The sequence below is a fragment of the Botryllus schlosseri genome, chromosome 10 (assembly GCF_051294905.1).
Source record: "Botryllus schlosseri isolate E-star chromosome 10, Bs_hap1, whole genome shotgun sequence".
Lineage (NCBI taxonomy): Eukaryota > Metazoa > Chordata > Ascidiacea > Stolidobranchia > Styelidae > Botryllus > Botryllus schlosseri.
Genome location: NC_137245.1, coordinates 9,469,331 through 9,493,089, shown reverse-complemented (window position 1 = coordinate 9,493,089; position 23,759 = coordinate 9,469,331). Strand labels below are relative to the sequence as shown.

The window sequence follows — 23,759 nt, the reverse complement described above, 5'->3', positions numbered from 1 at the left end:
GCGTATCCAGGGTGGTTTTAGGGGTCGGAACCCACCCCACTTTCAAAATCCTAAAAGTTGATGTCAAAATATAGCCTCGAACATTTGCTAATTTATTAGTTTAACATATTCGTTTTTACGTATGAGAAGGCGAATATGGCGTCTTAATGTTATTTAAGGGGACTAAAACCCCTACAAAATATTGGAATTATGCGCCGAATTAGTCGAAAGGATAAAATAAGTCATTATATTTCGCTAATTCCCTACGAATTCTGCGCTTGTTCAGCTACATTTCAGTTGTGGCAGTTGCTGACGTTCTCAACGTTCTTTCCTCGATTTCTCTCTCGCCTTGCTAAAACAAGAGACGCATTTTGGGAAAATCGAATCTAATTGGCCGACGCGATACGTAATTGGAAAGACGAGATTGTCGGCAATCAACATCGCCCACGAATTCGCTGCACCTGCTCGCATTGAAATCCTAATTAAGAATTGCACGGCGTGTTGATTGATCAGCGAGACGCAGACTGGGCGGCACCAGTACGATAATGCTGTTCTCAAATCCACATTGTCTTCGCGATTATTGGCGAGAAATAGCCTATGATTGACATTCACATTTCAAAATACAAGCCTAGCAATCCACGTTCCCGATTGTTAGGTGGCTTGCTGTCGTCCAAATACAGGCGTATGTTGTCGCTGAACTGGAGACTTGAGTAGGCCTAGAGGTAAAGTTGACCTAATTATATCGGCGGACAAGTTTCTCTGTCGATCAAGTTTTTATCCCGGTGTGTACTCTGTATTAATTGACTGACTTGCGTGCTTGCAATTAAAGTCTAATTATCTTCAAGAGTACTACACGCTCAACCGTACGGCTAGTAAAGCCATCGAAAAGCACACATTCGTGTACGACGTACACTGTTCACTCCACACTTCTCTGTTGCGATCGCGATCGCCCTCGTTTATGCTACCGCCCTATTCCGCGCTTGTTCGTCAGCTGCGATACTACCGGCCGTGCGCATATTATCGTCAAAACCCAACAAAATCGCGCATCTCTGGCCGGAACTAGGCGCTTGAAGACGGGCGGCGTTTGCCGGCTCATGACTAAATGTGAGCATTTACGAATTTCTTTCAGTCATACCATAAAAAACGCGATTTTCCGGCAATGTCTGTATCGTGTTCGACACGCAAAATCTATGACACGCAAAATGGTGACGTCATAATAGCCAATTTCGTAACGCACTCCCCCCCCCTTTTTTCGCGCTCTGGATACGCGCCTGGAGGCAATGCATGCCTCACAAAATCCATCACTCAACTCAACGTCAGACTTACCGAACATCAAAACTTTATTGTTGATGTATATAGGTAGGGTTCATTTGAAACACTTTGTTTAAAACATCTTCAACAATGTTTTAAAAAATGCATTTAGAATAATTTTTTTTTTCAAACATTGTACAATTATGCCATAATTGTGTAAATACTTTCGTAAAAAACATGTAGTATTAGCCTCCGAACGAATTGCACCCGATGCATTCGACTTGTACGCTGTGGAGTGACTGGAACCGTCGTAGGTTCAACAGTTATAGCCAGGCTGTGGAGTCGGAGTCGGAGGAGTCTGAGTCGGAGTTTGGCTGATTTTCACTTAATGGAGTCGGAGTCGGAGTCGTGAAAACTGTGGTGACTGGAGTAGGAGTTAGTGAAATTGAGCCCGACTTCGACTCCGACTCCGACTCCAACTTTTTTATCATGTAAACAATTTCTTTTCAAAGATATCTTTCAAATTAATTAACTATGATAGGATTTTATACTATCAATCACTGTCATTAGTAACGATACAGATCAGGGGGGCCAGACCGTGCTCCGCAGGCCAAATGTGGCCCGCGAAATGGTTTTCTGTGGCCTGCGAAGTAGTTCTCGAAATAAGATATAACATCAGGCCCACGAAAATTTGATTAGCCTGACCGCGAAATTTGATAATGACTAAAACATTCGTTTCGACGCATTGGCGTAACCAGGGGCCAGCGACATTCAGCGCAGATCTTCGTATATGACGATAAAGTAGAATATTCCGTAGCAGACTTATTTGACTTGAAACTTTTCTGAGCACTTTGTAAGATTTATTGTTACATCTCTTGCATTTAGTATTGGAATCCCTCCTGCAAATTATAAATACGCGTATTTTACAGAATTGAGTCTAGCTATACTCGCAATTAGGAGATAATGTGTCGTCCAACATGTGACTTCGCTTGTGCGCTCGATGCGAGATCGTCGGCGATGAAACATTTGCACCAAATGACAGAGGCATGTTCACTGAAACCGTCGATATTGCTATGTCTAAAACGCCAAATAATCCTGTATTTGCCAAATGAGCCTATTGCTATACAGAGGTGACCCCCCAATACATGCAAGTAATATCTTTATTGATCGAATTCATTCATTACCCTTGAAACAATTTCGTACTTCACGCAACCAGGGCATGACTGCACGCTGCACAGTTGCACACGGAGTTTTCATTACATAATTGTTATCAATTTTAAAGTGTAGTCATATAAGTCTTGTTTTCAATGTTACATAATTCGGTTCGTTCCTATCGGACGACTTAAATAAGGTTATCTATCAGCATTCAAGTTGCCCGCGCAATGGTTCGTAAATCTCATGTGGCGCTTTGGCCGAAAAGGTTGGCCACGCCTGACATAAATAAAATTGGACATTATTTGCAAATTACAATTCAGTTGCATAGAGGAAGAAAGAAGCAATATGCATCTTTACGATGCAGTCACTAGTTGATGCAATTTTTGGAATTATACCGTGATGTTGTGACAGAGCAAATATATCGCCTGGTTGTAAAATTGATGTAAATATAACCAAACGCTCCCTCCCGCTTGACAAAATTAAAAAATATTTGTTGTGTAGCTTAGCTGCTTGGGTCGAAAGACTGCAAGTCCTAGTCATTGAATACTTGACTAAGTGCATGTATACTAGACATATGCTATTTGTCTACTTCCTAAATTTCGTTCGTGACCAATGTCTATTACTAGTGAGAGTGTGTGTGCTTGTAATCAGTACAGAAAATTAGCAAGGTGAATCTCTGTATTAGTTTCTGACTCATACACAATAGCCACACTTCGATTGTTTTATCTACATTTCAGTGATACAGGATGGGATGTATGTCGTGTTTTAATGATTCATACATATTAGCAGGCCGTGTTATTTTTGGCATTTCAGGAGCCAGATGCCAAAACTGCCAAAAATAAAAATTTGAAAATGCCAAAAATAACTAATTTTTGGCATATGCCAAAAATAACACGGCCTGCCAATAGTGTATTTCTTTCATGGTGTTGTGATAACAGGACCGCATTACAAGCTAGAAGAGCGTGTGTGAAGGGCAGGTTTCTTACTCTATGAGTCCAGCCCACCCATTAGGGGAGAAAGCATGGTGTCCTAAATGGTGTGGGCACAGCGAGATTGAACGGCGGCTGACTGCATTTGGTTTCCATTTGTCCAAAGGCAATTTTACGGCCATTTTTGACCCGCTTGGCGAGCGCTAAATTTGCTAAAACGAGTATCAATGGAATGCTGCCGCTGTACTGATTACTAAAATATAAATTGTATTCTGCTCATGGATTTGGAACCCCTAAATTCAACCACGATTTTTGCATTGTGATCGAGTTGAACATTGTGACACAACAAACAGTCCGGCTACTTCAGAGCTGCAGTCTCGTTTTGCCAGACAGTCTTGTTGCGTTAATGTTCTTAAACAAGGTAATCTTCCCAGGACTCTTCCATGTGAGTTGGTAATATTAAAGCCATCTGATGTGACAAAAGTCCTCCTAAAATATATCGGTAGACTGATGGTGATGGGATGGTCGTGCTACAAAATAGAATGTGTTGAGAGACAACACAGGGAACTCCTGGAAAAGTATCGGGAAGAAAATTCTTTCCGCGATGAGATCGATGGCACTAGCGCAGTGATCTCTTTTCATGATGCTTGGAAGGCGGTTCTGCCCTCCGAAATTTTGAAGCTCTGAAAACCTTTTGTGGAGGACTGGCAACATTCTTTCCCTCAACGGCTACTGTTGAAGTCGATATTTCCCAGATTCGTTAGGTGAAAAATTAATTCAGGAGAAACTTTGCTGAGCTGACTTTGGAAGCACTGTTACAGTGCAAACAATTTAAGTCTATTCAAAAGCTGTAACAATCAGGTGTGGAGCGTGTTTGTTAGGCTTCTCAGTCTTTTTGCTTATTGGCACCGATCCCGAATGGATACTGCACATTTTGTGGTTTCGTTTGATATTATTAACGTATGTAATCGCTAGGTTTTTTCTTCTTATTATTGTTTGTTGGTACTGATTATAAGTGGATGCTGCACATATTTTGCTCTCTATTGATAAACCGACCCAAATAAAGCGTTTTTATGACTAATTCGAGTCTGAAAATATCTATTTAGAGGTCGATGCCAAAACTGCCAAAAATAAAAATTGAAAAATGCCAAAAATAAGCTATTTTTGGCAGTTTTGGCATATGCCAAAAATAACACGGCCTGCATATTAGGTTATTAGAGTATCCATGTTATAAAAACTGATAAAATATGAAAAATGGAAGGATATTTAGAAAGGCAATCATTCGTGCATAGTGAATAATTCGAGCTGTGCCATTATGAAACAATTTTGCATGCCATCTGTAATCATACGTTTGCAGATGTTAAATGGTTATATGATAGTCATTAACAGTATATGTGGCATATAATGTTCAAAGTAAATTGGTAATACTGTTGGCGTCGGGGTTGGAGTCGGAGTCGGTACGTTTAAAGACTTAGGAGTCGGAGTCGGAGTCGGAGTCGGTTCATTGAAAATGTGTGGAGTCGGAGTTGGAGTCGGTGGTAAAATTTACCGACTCCACTGCCCAGGTTATAGCACATAGAAATAGATCATTGGTACGGAATGGGTGGTCTGATGATGATGACCGACGACCGTAAACATGATGCACAACGATGTAGTCCTGGTTAAAGATATTTTTGGTCCATCTATTACAGGGATCGGCAGCCTTTTTCGTTGAACTAGTCATGCTCCCCCTATATATTCAATTTTCAATGTCAATCCACCACAATTCCTGACAAAAAAAAATACTAAAAAAAAACATATTTTAAATAGGACCATGTTTTAAGCATGTTTGTTTTAAATCGATTTTTGTTTTAGATGCAACCATATGTATAGAAGCCTAGCTTACTTTGCGTGATTTTGAAAATGACTTTCGATGCTCAGGTAATCGCGGAATCAACAAAATTATGGGTTTGGAAAGTATAAATGACGCATATTATCAATATGTACTTGTACCCGCGGTGCTATTTTGGATAATAGTTTATGGAACGTTAATTGAAGACAGTCCAAGACTTAATTATGCGAAAACCGCAATTTGAACATAGTTTTAAGCTTCTAGACGTGATGTATCCACATAACCTCCTGAAACTGAAATCGAAGTTCATTACAATGGAATTGGTAAATCCAAGTCATGTTTTGAGAAAGATGATATATATTCATTGCCCAAATGAGAGTAAGTTGGTATGATGAAAGTGATTTCGAGGCCCAGTTTTTTTTAAGGAATTACCTCCAAAAGAGTTTATGGTTTCAAAGTTAATCTGCTTTCGAAAGTATTGATACAAGAAATATTGATGTGACATGATATCAAAATGAACTTCGCGGTTATTTATTAAAGCAGAGCAGATATTGAGACTTAAATTTGCAAAATAGCGTGTCTTTCATTGCTATTAGCCGATTGGATTGGTTTTTGTCGAAAACGAAGATATATAGGAAAACTTGGGAGTATTCATCCATTGCTTCCTAGCATGCAATTGAAGGATAACACTTAAATTTCCAAGATATATACGTTGAAAATTCTACTAGAGAAGGTTAAGTCCAGATCTCGAAGTAAGCCGTACTCATTCGAAAATTGTAATAAAATCATTAGAAACAGAGAGGCGGGGTCGGCCAGACAGAAGGCGTGAGAAGCGACTTTGACGGAATATGGCGTTTATATGTTTGTGCATAATCACATATCGCATCAATCAATATATTAATGTTGTGAACTTCATTTGATCGGAAGATTTTCGGGTGGAATACATTTTGAGAAAGGCACAGATTGTTTGTTGGGAAATTGAATTTCTGTACTTCGAGAAGCACATTTAACTGTGCAACTTATACGCGATCGTTGACTTTGCCAATTTTCATGAATGACATATTTGGAGAAATGATATATGTAAGCTGATGAGATGCATAGAATCGGGCTCAAGACGTAAATACAGAACTTCATTTCCGACACGTGAAATTTTGCCATACATACCATCCTCTTATATAGTCAACTAAAAATCCCGTAATCAACATATGCATATATATATCATCTACCAAATGTTCATATGTTTTCCCATTACTTTTTCAGATTTTAAAAACCAGCCACCTCTAAGATGAATATCACAAATTTCGGAAATATATCCTACGCGTCCACGCCATCGCTAACAACGGAAATTCGGACTAACCCCGATCTCCTTACCAGAGTGGAAATAAAGGTGATCTGGGCTGCATTTGGAGTAATCTGGACTTTAGGGTTTTGCGCAAACGTGACCGTCCTCATTGCTATCTGCAGAATGAAGCAGTCTCCTCTCAACGTGATCATTATCGGTTTATGTTGCTCGGATTCTCTATCGATTCTCGCGTCGCCGTTCATTGTCGGACAAATTATGAATGCGGCCGCGAATGAAGACTATACATGGGACCGGGCAATCTGCAAGTTGATATACCCTATACTTGCAGTAACGCCCGCTGTCACAAGTATGCTCGTGCTCGCTCTATCGATATGGCGATTTTACGCCATCCGCCATCCACATCGAGTTATGAGGGTTATGACGATAAGAAAAGCTAAGTGGATAACGGCCTGCGTGTGGTTGATTGCGACGGTTGTGATAATGCCGATTCCTGCATACTACTTGGATGTTATGCCATCACTGCTTTCGCCCAAGCAAGTCTGTTACTACAAAACGGACAACGCATTGCTTGTTGACATTTTCAAAATCATGGATAACGGAATCTTAAATGTCGTCCCGATGGTATTGATTTTGACTTTCTGTATTGGAATCGCGTTCTGTCTACTGGAACAGAAAATAAAAAGGAAACATCTTTCTCAGAGCCACAAATTACGGAACGGAGATAAGAAAGCCCTGCTTCAACTATCGTTGATTATAGCCAGTTTCCTGATAGGCCATATTCCTAAGTTTGTTTACGGAATCATGCATTTTATTCATTTAAACAGTGCACGAGTTTATTTAGGCGTGTTTTTGGCATCGAGAGGTTTTCTGAGTTTCACTGAGTCTATCAACCCTATCATATACAATCTCGGGTCTGAAGCAATTCAAACTTCGACAAAAGATTTTCTGAGAAACACCGACTGTAGAACGTGGAGGTCACCATCTCGTCGGAATATATCTCACCGGCGACAAGCTGAAGATCACGACAGCACCAAAATGCAACATGTAGCAACAACTGTCTGAAATGCTTAGGCTACTTTAAAATCAAACAGTTACGCCCCTTATTAGATTTTGAACGAGAATCGTATTTGCACTTATTTCTTCGCACTCGAGAAGATTGAAACGTCGATACGAGTTTCATATCATATCAGCAAAACATGTAACATGCAATATAATCCACGATAAGTATAAACAGATATTTCTTCAGTCTTTCGCGTTGGGTTGTAGAGAGGGATTTATCGAATATCTGAAATCCTCAGGTTCACTGTTTGCATTCCGTTAGAAATCTAGGTTTTGCAACATCCATTTTTATTGTCGAAATGACAGCAGTATTTTAACTTGCAGTACGTTTCTAAGTATACAAAAATATCAGTCTTCAGATTTATACGATCATGGTGGAATGTACAGTTGTACACGTTGCAGATTCGTCTGTGGATATAGACCTGCTGTTTTTACACTTTTTAGACGGGAACCCAAATCTGGGTTTTATTGGCATATCGCGACCCAAGCCGTACATATCGACTTTAATGCATTTGTAATATTCTTATGCTGCGTCTTTATGGGCATGTATGGAATATAGAAGGCGCAGTTGTACGCATCGCAGTTCTATAAGACACGATACATTGGACAAAAGTCATTAGTTTAGTGATGCTGAGGGATGCTGTGAACGTGGGGTTCACGTTCGCGTTCTGTGTGTGAACCCCGAAAATTTAGAGGTTCGCGTTCACAACAGAACATTGGCAGGTTCTGCATTGTGAACTTTTTTCATATATTACAATATTCATTTCATGATAACATCTTTGGTTCAAATTTATTGCATTTCAACTGCGGGCCACTCTATTCATGGCGCTGGCAGCATAAAAAATCAACACTAAATGAGCATGCACCTTGACAATCTCAAAAATTTTACTTGCTTTGCTACAATATCCAGCTTTTCGTTTGTTAATATTTAGTGACTCTATGCTGTGAGCTTGACCCACAATCACACAACACCAAGAGCGAAATACTCTACATGTAGCTAGTCAGCGATTGATGCTTATTCAACCAACCAATGAGATTGATATCGTTTTCTGATGAAAAAAAAATCTAGCACGAGTACTGGGTCAATCTTGACTTCATATGTTCACTATATCATCAAAACCAAATCCATGTGATTGGGCTGTTGGCTACTGCTGTATAACTTGTTAATGGGGTAATACCGGTAGCAAGTATAGAAACCCGTCTTACACTGTGCTCAATATCAACGTAGCAATACTCAGACGCCGAATACATTGTCCGGTCTGACCTAGACCCTTAAGGCGGAAGCTTATATTCCCTGGCAAGTCCTCGTCGAAATTGTTGACAAAGCGATGGACGATATTGATTTTCTGGGATTATTTTATCATTTGATTGCCCCAGCAGTTGATACATTTAGCGACGTTTCAAATGTCAATACGTACTTCAGCATTGTGGCAATATGTGGCTCGAGTCATCTCTAGGCATCGTGTACATTAATATAGGCTATCACTTCATTGAAATATAGGGTTGGAATTACCAATATGACGTGACGTGACGTCATGAGGTTCACATTCGCGTTCACACAGAACCTTTCAAAAAGGTTCGCGTTCACACGAACCTGAACCTTTCAGAGGTTCACACCATCCCTTGCTGATGGCACATGGAATGTATCGTTCATAGTGTTATTTATTCTCATTTCCTCAACGGAGAGACGTATTTAAAATTGTAACTCGACTCCTTAACAATCATATGACAGAACAACAACGTGTAAAACACATTGTTGACATTCAGTTTTATATTGTGTATTTTTCGGTGCCGAATCCTGTTCACACAAAAAAATCTGGTAGATTTACAAAGAAATTTCTGTAAATTTTACAACGAATTACCGGTCGCAGCCAATAGCAGCGTGTAGCTTGTCATTTTACATTTTGATATGTAATATTACATTAATTTAGCTGCTAAGTCAAGTTACCAGAATTTCTTCGCAAGGTTACTGACAGTTACTCGCTACGGCATTTTACCAAGCTATTGGCAAAATTGATTAGCTTCCAAGCCCCAGCAACCAGTGGATACGTGGAAGTGCATGTCACTATGATATCATTCTCGTTGCGATTTGACCTGATTCAACCTCGTTCGCGAGACAGGATTAGGTTACACGGAACTGGTTGACCCTAGTACCAATTTCGGTATAGTGCATAGTTGGGTGCAAGAAGCAGCTGACAATGTAGTTCTAGTTATACACTATAGACATTATATTATAAGGCTATGGCTACACGGTCGGTCTCGGCGGTTAGATTTGTTGTAACAGATAGGGCTAATGAGTTACAAAAATCAGTTTAGGATATATAATCTTATTCCTGAAACTAGAAATATCAGCACAGCAGCAGGCTCAGTTGACCATTTCTTAATGGCGGACACGGCGACCTATAATAGGTTACCTTAGGTTGCGCGTTGCAGGTTTTTCTGAGATTCGTAGTAAACAACCAACAATCAACTGTGACATCACAAATAGCGTCCGGTTAGGTAAGTAAGTAGGGAACCACACGTGGAGCAATAAATATCAATATATACGAAATTAAATGCAAAAGAAAGGGACTATAGGCGTTGATAGATGTTTCTATATGAAAAACCAACCTGGATTGAACATTATAACGTGAACAGTAAATATTATTGGTGGCATATGTGAGCGGATGAATATCACTTGTTTCAAAGTCGTCTGCGTGCCGAGCCGAGTAGCCGACTGGTCGGCCATTAATATTGAGCTTTGGGCGTGCAAAGGCTGACGGTGCGAAGCTTGTGACTTGTGATTGAAGAAAGTAGAGACTTTCGTTGAAGATTCTCAGGATTGATGAATGGGATACGCATCGTAAAAGGTACAGTAGCCTACTGTATAGTATTAGTTACCGTGAATATCTACGACTGTGCACACCACCCGGATGACTTTGGTTTCATGATTTAAATATTTCAGTCGCCCCATTCTCAGTTCTATTTTGGGATATTAGTTGACTTGTATAATGACCTGCGACACCACATACTCTGCCGCGGAGTAGTTGAAACTGTTGGCTTGTTATTGACATTTATCGGGTCATAGCTTAGATATGTTTTCATCCACTGCTCGATATGTTTGGCTCACATGCCGCGTCAAATGAGGCACCTTTTCTTTCAATACATTTATCATTTAAGTCATGAATCTCTGCTATATCATGTCAAATGAGGAGTCGTCAACTCACAATGTACCAGTACCGGTACTTCAAAACTTGTTATATTTTTGTTAGCCTATTTGTCTTAGTCTTTATAAGTAATGTCTAGGTTAGCAACTTGGCTTAGTATAGCGACTTACGCATGAATTATTTTTAGTGGAACTGCAAGATACTAGTCACACAGAAAGAATGAAGACGAGAAAAAGAAACAATTGAAAGTTTATCCAGCGTTGGAATTGATTCACCTTTTTTGGGACCACTCGTGCTATATTCGCATGCCTCCTAAACAAGAATTATACCTCCAGCAGCAATACTTTTTCATCGTGAATCATGAATGAATATACAGTTGTCCTAATGTCATCTTGAGAGCGTGAAGAAACTTTTGCGGTATTTTGGCATCGCGTTGCTTTGGGATAGGTATGGATGTAGGCTGAGACGTGAATTTACAAGCTGGCATGTAATCTGATTTACAAGGACAGCATGTAGGGTTGTAGGTAGGTAGGTAGGTAGGTAAGGCGGTAAAATTACAGTGGTAAATGTACACAGAAGAAAATGTAGATTGAATATACCAGATGTGACTGTAACATTACAGTCTGGCATGTAAAGTTAGATTACCGGACGGTTGTAAGTTGAATTTACATTGAGTGACGGTAATGTTATATTACTGCCAAGTGGCTGGCCACCCTGCTTCCAGACATTTCGCGGTAAATCCAGGTAATTTTTTTTTTCAGTGTATTGACAAACAATTGAGGTTCATTGGATTTGGAGGTAACATTCTGGTATCATTCGACTGATTTAGTTTCACATGTCTGGCCTAAACCCAGGTGAATGATATGTGGTCAATTAAGGCCCTTTAAAACGAACGTGCCATTGCAAATATCATTTGCCCTTTTCGTGAACAACCGAATTTCTGAGCATGAGGTTTTTGACATAAGTCATGCATCCACTCCTTGGTAAAACGATTTTATTTTTTCAGTCACAAATCTAAGAAAGCGTCTGATGCACTGCGGTGTAAATAGCTTACCAACCGATGAAACGCGAAGTTTAGACCAGTGGCTTTCAACCTTTTTGACCTCGCGGACCGGTAAAACTTCAAAACAAACGTTTGAACGGTAAAATCTCCAAAACCGAAATTTACTCTAAATTTAATTACGACAAATGCTTGCAACTTCAATGTAGTATAGGAAACTTAATTTATTGGTGTCTTTTTGTGACGCACGCCCAAAGTAGACCATGGACTCTCAATTGCGACACCATAAAGATAAATGCGTTCCTAACTACTAAGTACGTTTAAAATGTTATGTTATTTCTCTAATTTCTACTGACCGGCGCCAGATCGCGGACCGGTAGTTTAGACTAATAGACAAACGATTAGTGTGAAGGTAAATTCAGCTCGCGAGATCTCTCATCGATATCTAAATCCTATAGCATGTTACACACACAATACCCAAACAATAGCTTCATAGTAACCAACTATCTTACCGACCCCACCTACTATACGCAGTCCGAGGTGGCCAGTACCGAAGTACTTCTGCTTTATCGAAGTACTCAATTAAGCTTGTCAACTTACACTATTTACTCGAGTGGTTAGGCTATATTCTTTTGACTATTTCCACCTATATGCCTAATGATTTTCAGTTTTTTAGACTAAACTCACTTGTTACTTACTTTGAATTCGGTACTTCTATTTGCAATTGAGTAGAATTTTACTACGTTACTCCTACTTCGACTTTCATAGCGGCGATGACGACTTTAACCACCTCTGAAACTGAACGGAATACTATTTTGCAAGCGTGTACTGTTACCTATCATCCGAATCAAACGTAGGTCGAGAGAAAGCAGTTTTTATCATGTCATAACAACTGTCAAATTAAAAATTGGACTAGGGGCCAATTAAATATGGCATGACTGTGACTATTGTCATAGATTCTCTATTTACGTATTGAGTTGATTGGTTATCGATTGTAGCTATGATTTGGCAAGGAGTAATATTTCGAGGTACCACTTCTTTTTTCGCGACCAGTGACCCAATCTGTGGTATAGTTTGAGAAACCCTGTCCTAACAACGTTACAGAGGGTATCAAGTTTCGCTTGTCGCAGCTATTACATATAGTGTAGCATTTAAAGCAAAAATCGATTTAAAACAAGCAAGTTTAAAACAAGGCCCTTATTTAAAGCATGTTTTTTAAAGCCATAACGTCACGACTATTCAACCTGGACGTTATACTGGATTGACATTGACAATTGAAAATATAGGATAAATATAGCTCCGTTGACGAAATATCTGCACTATTGCTGTTGAATCGACTATTTTGAGATTTCCAACCATCCCGTATCGATCTACGTCGGCTATAGGGTGGTAATTGTCCGTAGGCTCATACAACATGTTTTTTGGGAAGTATTTACACAATTATGGCACGATTTTACAACTTAAAAAAACACAATTTTTTTAAAAAGGCTCTTGTTTAAAACACGTTTAAAACATGTTTTAAACAAAGTGTATTGAAACACCGTTTGTTTTATATGCAGCCCTAATTACAGAGAAGTTTGCGCACAGTCGCTGTGGGAAAGTGCGAGAGCGGTTCATACAAAATCCAAGATCGCCCTTTGTTTTGAAAAATAGAGTCAAACGACTTATGATAAGTAGATTTTCTTCCGATAAAAGTGCAATTACATATCAATGTCACCTTTACAACCCAAGTTGCAATTTGCCCAAATTTTAAACGGAAACTTGATATATGCCGTGCGTTATACATCGTAGCTTATTCTGCGTTATTCCCTACCGTTCATTTGAATATTGTGCCCATGAAATTGTGACGTATAAAAAGCCTATAGCTATATATAAGTTACTTTTTAGTGTAGTTCCGGTGCCAAAAGAGCTAGTGCTATGTTCTGACTTACATAATGAATAAGGATGGTGACAGTGACGTGGGGTGAGGTTTCTGGCTGGTGAGGCACTCCCCCCTCCCCCATACACGCACACATCACACACACACACACAAAAAAAAAACGTAAAGTACCTGATAAATATATACAGGGATGTGAATACCAACAGCAGAAAGATTATGCAGGTAGGCGATCCCCTTTTCTCCGCAACCTGTCTAGGTTGCTCCTCGCTATCTGATACACGTAAGCGGTGTCTTACAAAAGCCTAGAAGTGCGCCGTGCTAGAAGTCTGCAGATTTGGAATGATACCATGGAATATCGACCTGATGTAAATGACTAATGCAGTCTAAGACACCGTAAAGGCCACAAACAACGACAACGTAGGCTATGTAAGTAGCTATCACATACCACAATTTGAGGTAGATATGGATAGAAATACTTCACGGCTACATCAGCAAGGTAATGTATTTGTTCCGCATTACGTATTGGCTGTCTCTACTATACAATTCATACAGCGCCGCGTACTGTCAGTTTCCGAAATCGATAACGCGTTTCACTATGCTACGATTGTCTGATTGTTATCGAACAGTCACAACATTCATTTGTGTGAGCGGCAGGTGTCAATGATTGTGCGCAGTGCCAGGATGTGCTCTGTTGTACCGCGGGATGGTCGAAATCCATTCTGAGCATTCAGGAGCTTGGTAGAGAGTTGCTCACGTATGCGAAGGAGCAGTACTCGGTCGAACAGCTTGGCAGCGGTCTGCATCAGGGAGATGCCTCTGTAGTTCGCTGGGTCACTCGCAGCGCCTTTATTGTAGATAGGGACGATTTCGCTCTCGAGCCACTCGGGGGGCACCGGGCCGCCTTCGAGGACGCCATTCATGACGTCGAGGAGCACAGGTGCAACGCCCGAGGTGTAAGCAGCCGTTGGGATGGCGTCCGTGCCGGTGGCCTTGAATTGTGGTACTCCACTCATGGCTGTCTTGAGCTCACCTAGCGTGATCAGGGTTGTATTGATCGCTAGAGGATTTGCTGCTAGTGAAGGCGGTGCAACGAGCACATCGATGTCCGGTGCAGATGTAGATAACAGAGTCTCGAAGTGTGCTGCGAGGTCTTCCGTACAGGCCTTCACGCGGGTCCTCTTGAAGCCAACTAATTCACCGATAGCTTTCCAGGCTGCTCTTGATCGGCCTGCTTCCAAATTTTCAACGGAAAGGGCAATGGCTTCGACTCGTTCCTTGCGAGCTGCGTCGTAAACGTTTGTTAAGTATAGAGCTGCCTCGTTGGCATCGCTATGTGCGTCCAGTGTTCCAGAGGTGTACGCAGCACGTCTGAGAGTCTTGAGGTTGCGGCGCGCACTGAGCACTGTCGGGTCGGATTCCCAGGCTAATCTTGGCCGTGGCTTGCTACGGGCCTCACCGAGCGTTTCACGGGCGGCATCCTTGACTACTGCTACAAGTGGCGCAAAGTCGGTCGGCATAGCATTTTGGATCTCGAGGGCGCGGAGTGTGTGCGTGGTAAAGACATTCATCCTATTTGCGTCCTTAAGATCGAACCAATTTGGTAGGGGCTCTTTCGGTGTGCGCTTCGGGACGAACGGGAGGCGTTCACGAAGCGTGGCCAGCACCATGCGATGGTCACTCCTGATCGTTTGCATGCGCACCGTTCGGCAGTTCGTGAAATGGCGCCGTGCGGGAGCATTGCAGCAGATATAGTCCAGCCGTGTGTTGCGTTGGCGCATACCGTCAAATGTCGTCATACGCTTCGGCTTCATAGAGAAGTTGGCATTGAGAGGAATGAGGTCGCAGCGGTCGAGTAGATCGGTAAAATGCTCCGAGTTGCTGTTCTCATGGCCAACTGGGAAGCGAACTCGCTGCGAGCGCTCGGCCAACGTGGCATTCATGTCCCCAAGCAGCATGGTTATGTCGCGCTGCGGGTAGGTTGATAGAATGCCTTCTAGTTGGTCGTAGAAGGCGAGCGTATCAGCTGGGAAGGCAGTGGTGTTCGGAGATGTTGGTCCATACGCACACACTAGGTGCAGTTTGCGGCGACGGAGTTGAATGCTGGCTGTGATAATCCGGCTGTTTATAACGCAAATCTTTGCCTCGGCGTGGAAACGCTGGGACAAGATTAGACCGACGCCTCCAACTCCGCCTTGGTTGGCAGGTGATTGGATCATGATGATGCCTGCGCCTAGGTCTTTTTCACGGAATGGTTCGGTGAAGTGCTGGCGATGTTCTTGGATTGCCAACGCATCAAGTTTGAGGTCTGTCACAAGTTCGGCAGCTTCTTCCTGGCGCCATACAGAGTTCAAAGTTCTCGTGTTCAGAGTTCCAAGTTTAACTTCTGCATTTAGGCTAATCCTCTGGGATCTTGGTTGAGGCTTCGGGTCCCCGGCGCCACCCGGCAGATCCCAGTCTTTCTGTTGATATTGTCCCACTCGGCGAGTACGCAGTAACTTAAGGTAGTAAAGTCTTCGTCGCAATTTGCGACTTGGTCTACTCTGTTTACTGCCTATACTGCGCAGCACGTCCGAGCTGTACGTAATCATTATAAAGCAATCAGCTAGCGGAGCGAGAAATACACGTCTGCACTCGGCGACTGACTAAAGCGTTTTCGATGATTTCACGAAAGCCTTCGACTCGGTCTCGCGCCCAGCCATGGCGGAGATCCTCAGATTCTATGGAATTCCTGAGGTGATAACGTACGCCATTATGGCCCTCTACACTGACACACGAGCGCGAGTCCGAACATATGACGGCCCAAGCGGAGATTTCAACACTTCGGCTGGTGTGCTTCAAGGTGACACCCTGGCACCATTCTTGTTTGTGGTCATCCTTGACTTCGTGCTGCGAACGGCCTTCCCGGATACTACGAACTTCTTCGAATGGCGGCCACGGCAAGGAACGCGCACGCGTACGACTCGCGAGGCAATCCACGTAGGTATTCTTGCCTACGCAGACGACCTAGCCCGGCTTGCCCCGAACACCGCATCGGCACAGCGTCTCATTAACCAGCTAGAGGCCGCCGCCGCTCTTGTTGGCCTCCAGATCAACGCTAAGAAGACTGAGGTTCTGGCCATACCAGCTCTACCGGCGAACGCGACACCAATTCAACTGGGAGATATCGATCTCAAGTATGTAACGAGTTTTGTATACCTCGGTATTGACGTCGCTGACTCTGGAAAAGCGCTCAAGGCGAGGCTAGCAAAGGCCTGAGGCGTGGCAAGACGGCTACATAGCCTCTTCCACTCAAGTGCCTCAACCCAGCTCAAGACCCGCATCTTCCGTGCCACTGTCGAGCAGGTACTTCTCTACGGAATAGAAGCACTCACGCTGACAGAAAAGCTGGCTAAGACACTCAACGCCAACTATGATGCACTCCTCTGCTACGCACTCGGCATCCACCACCCGGAGCACATATCCACCAATGCTCTGCGCAAACTCACAAAAACAGTCCCATGCCGTTTGCTGGCTGCTGAACGACGCTTACGCTTAATCGGTCATCTAGTGCGGCATCAAGACGATCAACCAGCCGCCGCCATCATCAACCACATTCCGACGGAGCCATGGCGCAGAGGTGGCTGGAATAGAACCACATGGCGCTCAACAATAGAGACCGAGCTAGCGCAACGCGGGCTATCGCTCGAAGACGCCCACGACCGCCCACGATGGAGGCGCTTAATAAGGGCCGAAAACTCATTATCTTGATGTTCGTTTGTTTCCTGTTTTCTTTTGCCCTTCTATTTAATTAAAAGACGATATATATATATCGAACAGTGAGTGAGGCATATTCAATTGTGCCTGACCTGGCAATAGTATCTCTGAGCTGCCATTGTACGCAATAAAGCTGAATTTCACATTCCTTGGCGATTGTTATGCTCGTGCATTTTATGTTGGTATCGTTTGTTTCTTATTTGTCTAGGATTAGTAATTACCGCCATTCATTATTTCCTTGTGTGCCGTTCTTCGTATTTATACCCTGTGTTCTGTTTAGGGTTGGATTATCCGGATAACGGTTAACCAGGGCTTTGGAGCAGCCGTAAATTTACATTGCTCCAGCTCCGGCTCCGGAGCTTTCTTCTATCATACAGTAGCTCCGGCTCCAGCTCCGGAGCCGCATTATTACCACTGCTCCGGCTCCAGCTCCGGCTCCGGCTCTGATAACTAACGAAGGTGTCTGTCTATATCAGGGGCGGGCAACCCGCGGCCTGCGGGCCATATGTGGCCAGCGAGAAGGTTTTGAGTAGCCCGCGAGCTAATTGCCCATTATATTATCGATATTGAATTGCTCAGATTGTGAACTTGCAAGGCCAACCAAAAATATGATTAGTCTGGCCGCGACACTTGGGATGTTGATGACTAAAATATCTGTTCTGACGCATTGGCAGATCCAGGGTCGAGTCACATTTTTAGTAAATCGTCGTACATTACAATAAACTAAAAACGTAGTAAAATTTTTCTTCATGCGTCGCGTGTTTAATTTTCACACGATGTCTTTCTTTGTAGCCTACTCCCATCGGAAAATGAAAAACGCCTTATTTAGCTGATCGCGTCTAACTATATTCGCAATTACGGGAGAAAGTCTTTTCGCGGTGGCGCTCGCAGAAAAATCGTCGACGATGAAATGTAGGCACAAAATGATTGTCATATATTAGCGGAAATCTTCGATATCGATATTTCCAGATGCCGAATAGTCCTGCCCTTGCAAACTGAGCCCAGCGGGCGGTATACAGTCGACCCGCAATATACTCAAGTAATAATAATATTAACTTTGAAAATTTTACGCGCCTTGCGCGACTAGTGGGCAGCGCACTCGTTCGTCAATTTCATGTGGCCCTTTAGCCGAAAAGGTTGGCCACCCCTGGCCTATATAGACTACTAATTTACCCGTATGTTAGTTATCTATAGTAATCTAGAGCAGTGGTTCTCAACCTTTTTCACCTCGCGGACCGGTAAAATTTAAAAAATTGTCTAGCGAACCGGTGAACTTTCAAAATTGAAATCAAGCCAAAATGTAAAGCATGCAACCGTTTTTTGCAATATATGGCGCTAGAGAGTGACATTTAGAGGGTTTTGATCGTATTTAATTATATTCATGATTGCATCTATGTGCTTTTATGGTAGTGAGTCTGCCGAGTCGAGGTAAAATTGCCCTGTTAAGATAAACGTGTTTCCGCCGAGAGTCATTTACAGTCCTTCGCACCGAAGGCCATGGATTTAACCGACCACGCCAACTCGAATAATATTCTTCTCTTTGACAATATCGAGATAAGAAACGTATCGGAGTCGAACCAAGCACCTTGTCAAGCTACCTTGCTCATTGTACACTGCCACCAGACGCAGGCTACTCTGGCAACTACGAATGCAATGCTTGCCGCAAGAAAACACATTACAGCAGCAACAGCTGTACCGGCCATCCGCAAATCCGGGCCGTAAAAACACTTCGTCAGCCCACGCCCGAAAACATTGATATTGGGGCCTCCACAGGTCGATAAGCCAGACTTCCGGAGGCTTCGCCCCCAGACCCTGCAGTTGGGTGGAAGTTTTCACCTGTACTTGTGATCACATCGACTCTACTCAGCGTAAGCAGAGAGTTCACGTTAGCTTAATCGCGCCAATAGCGAAAATTTTCGATCATTCACGACTGAAGCGGTTTTCTCGCGGCCGAATTTTTGGCCCACCGTTCGGAGTCCCATGTTAACCTAAACTTTATTATGTGTTGGTACGTCATGGCGCGGTAATGGCTGACGCCGAAAGAAAAGACAAGACAAGAAAATATCAAGATGAATTAAATTATATTAAAAATTCTGGACTCAATTCGTAAATTCAATTTTCATGTCGACGACCTTCAACACGTACTAATTAAATGACGTGTGCACGGCCGCATAAATGTCCTTCTGCGGCCGCAGGTTGGCCACCCCTGTACTGTAGAGTGAAATTTTGAGGGTTATGTTCGTGAATAAATATGTTTATGATAGTATTCATTTGATTTTACGGTAGTGTCTGATGAGCGCTGGGTCGAGGTAACATTGACTTGCCCATATAAACATATACTAATTTCGCACAGAAGGCCATGGATGAACCGACCGCGTGAACTGGAATAATATTCTTCTCTTCGACAATATCCACAGATGAAGCGTTTTGGAGTAGGACCAAGCACCTTGTCGAGCTATCTTGTTCATTTCCCTCTACTACTAGTGGTAGCCTACTACGAGTTCAATGCGCCGCACGAAAACACTTGATTACAGCGATAGCTGGCCAGTGCCCATCCACAAATTTAATGAATCGAGAACGAATGATCGTACGGATTGTGCTGTTTAGCGAGTCAGCTCGTACTTAGCGTGTTGCTCACATGTCGTAGCCGGAGACAGCTTGAACTTTAAGTCAAATCGAACATGTGTTCCGGGCCTAATCTAATCTCAAGAAGTTCTGCATCAGTTTAAAATTTGACGTCTTATTTATTTTACCAATGGACAAGCCTTCAACACCTTGTAACTTGAAATTAAGGTATAAAATCTGAATATACCTCGCGGACCGGCAGCAAAGTCGTCGCGGACCGGCACCGGTCCGCGGACCGGCGGTTGAGAACCACTGATCTAGAGTCTGTCAGCGGTCAGTAACATCGGATGCATGAAGACATAGGTGCCGCCGTGCCGGCTTGTGACGACATAATGAATACTTGTCGATAACATCAAAGTTGGACTAGAACGCACTTTACTCCGTGCTATTGCTGTTGTACAGCATTCAAATTCTGATGCGGCGTTATAACACTGGCACTGTACTCGTTAACATTAAGCCACACAGCTCAATTCAATCTTTAAATGTGCGATTATTATTCAACTGTAACTGTAGTAAGAGCAATATGGGCGGATATAACGACGTGATCAATAAAAATTCGATTCGTACCAAATGGCCAATGGTTTGACGTTAGATATTGGTGCACTCGTTACCAGTCCATCCGGTGTCGATCAAGTTTATCGGAATATAATATTTTCCCGTTGAAACGAATCGAATAATCGAATTAAACACTGTGCCATGCACATTGCGCCATGCCCCTAACGAATTAAACCCATGCAGTAGGCACATTGCACATTTACAAGTCACAGTGCGCGATAATCCGGGAATACTGGAGTATCAAGCAGACATCAAGAATGAATTTACGAAACAGATGATTACAAATTGGAAATCGCGTATCAAATCAGTAATTTGTCTCCAACGTAAAATACCAGTGCTGGGTAATGAATTCCAATTAGCATGCATAATTGCATACTCAATAACACTGTCCAATTTCGCGTCCGGATTGAAGAACTATCACGAAAGAACGAGAATTTGCTCATCCGATTCATAGCAACGACTAGATGGAATTTCTCGGCTCGTGCTCGTCATATCGATATGTGCAACGAAATCACGTTTTTATCCTTTCTCTCTCATTTCGCGTTATACATAGTGATCATTATTTTCGAACCGTATACCAGCAAGGTTATGCTGATGATGAAATTGCGGGTATGCCGAATTCCCACAATATTCACAGGCATATTTCGCATACCGAGGTTCGGCACTCAGCATGTATGAAAATTGAACATTGAACATACGACTGCTCTGCTGTTAAATCCCCAGCAACATGATTAGTCGGAAAAGGTAGCGCCAAAGAGGAAAAGATTCTTAATTTCGCGAAAGTCTGCTGTTGAATTATGTGAACTCAGCAGATATGGTTGTTGCATATATAAGCATCTTAAGAAATACGTCGGAGCCGGAGCTACCCCTCAAATAACGGGCTCCAGCTCCGGCTCCGGCTCCGGCTGAATTTTATGTAGAGCTCCAGCTCCGGCTCCAGCTCCGGTAAAAAGGCACGGCTCCGGGGCTCCTGCTCCGGGCTCCGGCTCCGGCTCCAAAGCCCTGCGGTTAACCGCAGGTTTTTTTATTATTCGATATCCGGATATAAATTTGCCGGTTAACCGGATAAAATAGTATCGGTAATAACGTGTTTTACACTTTTAGGAAGCTTCAATAAGTCGTATTATGAGTGTTTCGCGCGGCCAATTAGCGATTAGTGTGTCGCCAATTAGCGGGATACGTCAATGCACTGTGTAACGCGACGCAATCTCCCGCTGAGAAGATCGCCAAATTAGGTCATTGATTGCCGCGAACTCAGCTATCGGTGCTGGCATGATTTTTCGAGTCTTCAACAAGCCTGTAGTTCCGCTGGCAGAATCACATCTGCAATAGGCTCTGTGGACATTATACCATCACTGGCCTACATAATCGCATCTGCAGTGGCTGGGTGCTCACGATATTATCGCTGGCCTCCACAATCGCATCTGCAATAGGCATGGTACGAACGATATCAGCGCTGGCGTAACCATAGTCTCGGGCCTGGCATGCGTTGGCTCCTATCTCTTGGTGGCTTGGAGACAATATGCCGCTGAGATTATTATGATCAGCGATTGTGATTAATGAGTGACATTGCGAAACTGAATGACATCGAATGTTCGCATTCCGGAAACATGTTCGTTGTTCGTGCGTGCAAGTCAGGGATATCTAGACGTCTAGATATCCCTGGTGCAAGTGTAATTGATTTCCGCTGTTACTAATTCGAAAAAAAATCGAAACCACCTCGTTTTATTTAAAACGCCCCCCTTATTTTTCGGCTGGCTACGGGCCTGATCATGTGAATTTCTCATGGAGGAATTAGAGCGAGTTATCATGTCGGCCTCAATTCCGGTATCAGCTACTCGTCCTTCCAGTACTGGACACCTAAACAGAAGAATGGGCAAAAAGGAAGCGCTGCTTACTATATTCAGCCTTGCTTACTATAATTCAGCCCATTTTGTGGAAGCAGAAAGAGCATTTAATACGTGTGGACTCTCTGTTACAAAACTCCGGTCCCGGCTACAGGATGCCACTATTGATCATGTGTGCTTTATAAGGAGGGAGCTGCAATTACACTGTGTAATGATTTTGCGATCCATTGTTCATGCAGACATCGTGAAATCGATTATCTCACTTAGGATTCACAATCCGGTTAACCGGTTAGCTAAATTCCAAATATACGGATATATCCGTTATCCGGATAGTGAAAATTATTGATATCCGAGCTAACCCTAGTTCTGTTGTCTACGAGTATTTCGTTTAAATGCACTCTAGATCGTGTCACCTGTATTAAAGTTATTCTGCTGTATAATATACTGATTTCATATTGCAACCTCGTATGAGTTATTGTTCAAACAAGATCAAGAACATAACAGCAATTTTGAGGGGGTTCCATTGCTCTACGATTGTTAATATTCGTATTTTCAGAATATGTGCGGCTATAGCTATTACGGCTCTTCAAGATCAACTCGAATTCAGTGTTGGGATGACTCGAGTCATGACTTGACTCGAGTCAGACTCGAGTCAACTTTTTCGTATGACTTGACTTGACTCGAGTCACTTCGGAAAAATGACTTGACTTGACTTGACTCGGAGGTTCAAAAATGTGCATTGAATCGTGACTCGAAGCAAAATTTACGAGTCAATTTCAAGTCAAGTCAAGTCACCGAGCGAGATAGTGTAATGGTTATGCGTCCGGCTTCTCGATCGGTAGGTGGTGAGTTCGATCCCCGGCCGGGTCATACCAAGACTTGTGAATTGGCATCCGCAGCTATCCTGCTGGGCGCTCAGCAATCACGGATAGCATGGAGGAGATAAGAAAACGGGCGCGCAGACTAGATGACATCACGGCCGTATCGTAACTCCGTCGTCAAAGCATCGATCGTGCAGGCGAAAAACAATATCATATCTTTCTCACTCTCTCTCATCAAGTAAACGGTGTCACTGTATCTTATGTACGTTCGGATTGTTCGAGATACGCCGGTGTAACTTGTGATAGCAACCAGTCGTTCACTGATTATACGTTAGACGGCTTAATGCTTACGTTGCGGAGTGCTCACATTTACCAAGCCTCGTGTATGATTTAAATCGAACAAATATAGGTTCCGCGTTTATATTTTTGCGGATGTGTAGATGGGTAGTGTAGACTATTGTACCATATCAATTAGTTTCAACTTCACGAAGCTTCGTATTAGGTCCTCTATTTTAGCTGATAATAACTGACTTTAGCATGTAGCGTACAGTTACTCACGTATTCTATTAGTGGTTCCTCGTGTGCATGAGGGACACAACGTCTTTCTGCATGTATTTTTAACACTT

General features: G+C 42.8%; 1 protein-coding gene and 1 long non-coding RNA gene across 2 annotated transcripts; both read left to right on the top strand.

The window, feature by feature from the left end:
• The first annotated feature begins 6,430 nt into the window (after window positions 1–6,430).
• LOC145448800 (somatostatin receptor type 2-like) lies at window positions 6,431–7,510 on the top strand. The gene has a single exon (XM_080327247.1). It carries the CDS (start codon window positions 6,431–6,433, stop codon window positions 7,508–7,510), a length of 1,080 nt encoding a protein of 359 aa, XP_080183373.1.
• Window positions 7,511–9,726: 2,216 nt separating this feature from the next.
• On the top strand, window positions 9,727–11,043 carry LOC145448137 (uncharacterized). The gene is made up of 2 exons (XR_013917818.1): window positions 9,727–10,356; window positions 10,841–11,043. It is a non-coding gene; the product is annotated as an uncharacterized LOC145448137 (long non-coding RNA).
• Window positions 11,044–23,759: the final 12,716 nt, after the last annotated feature.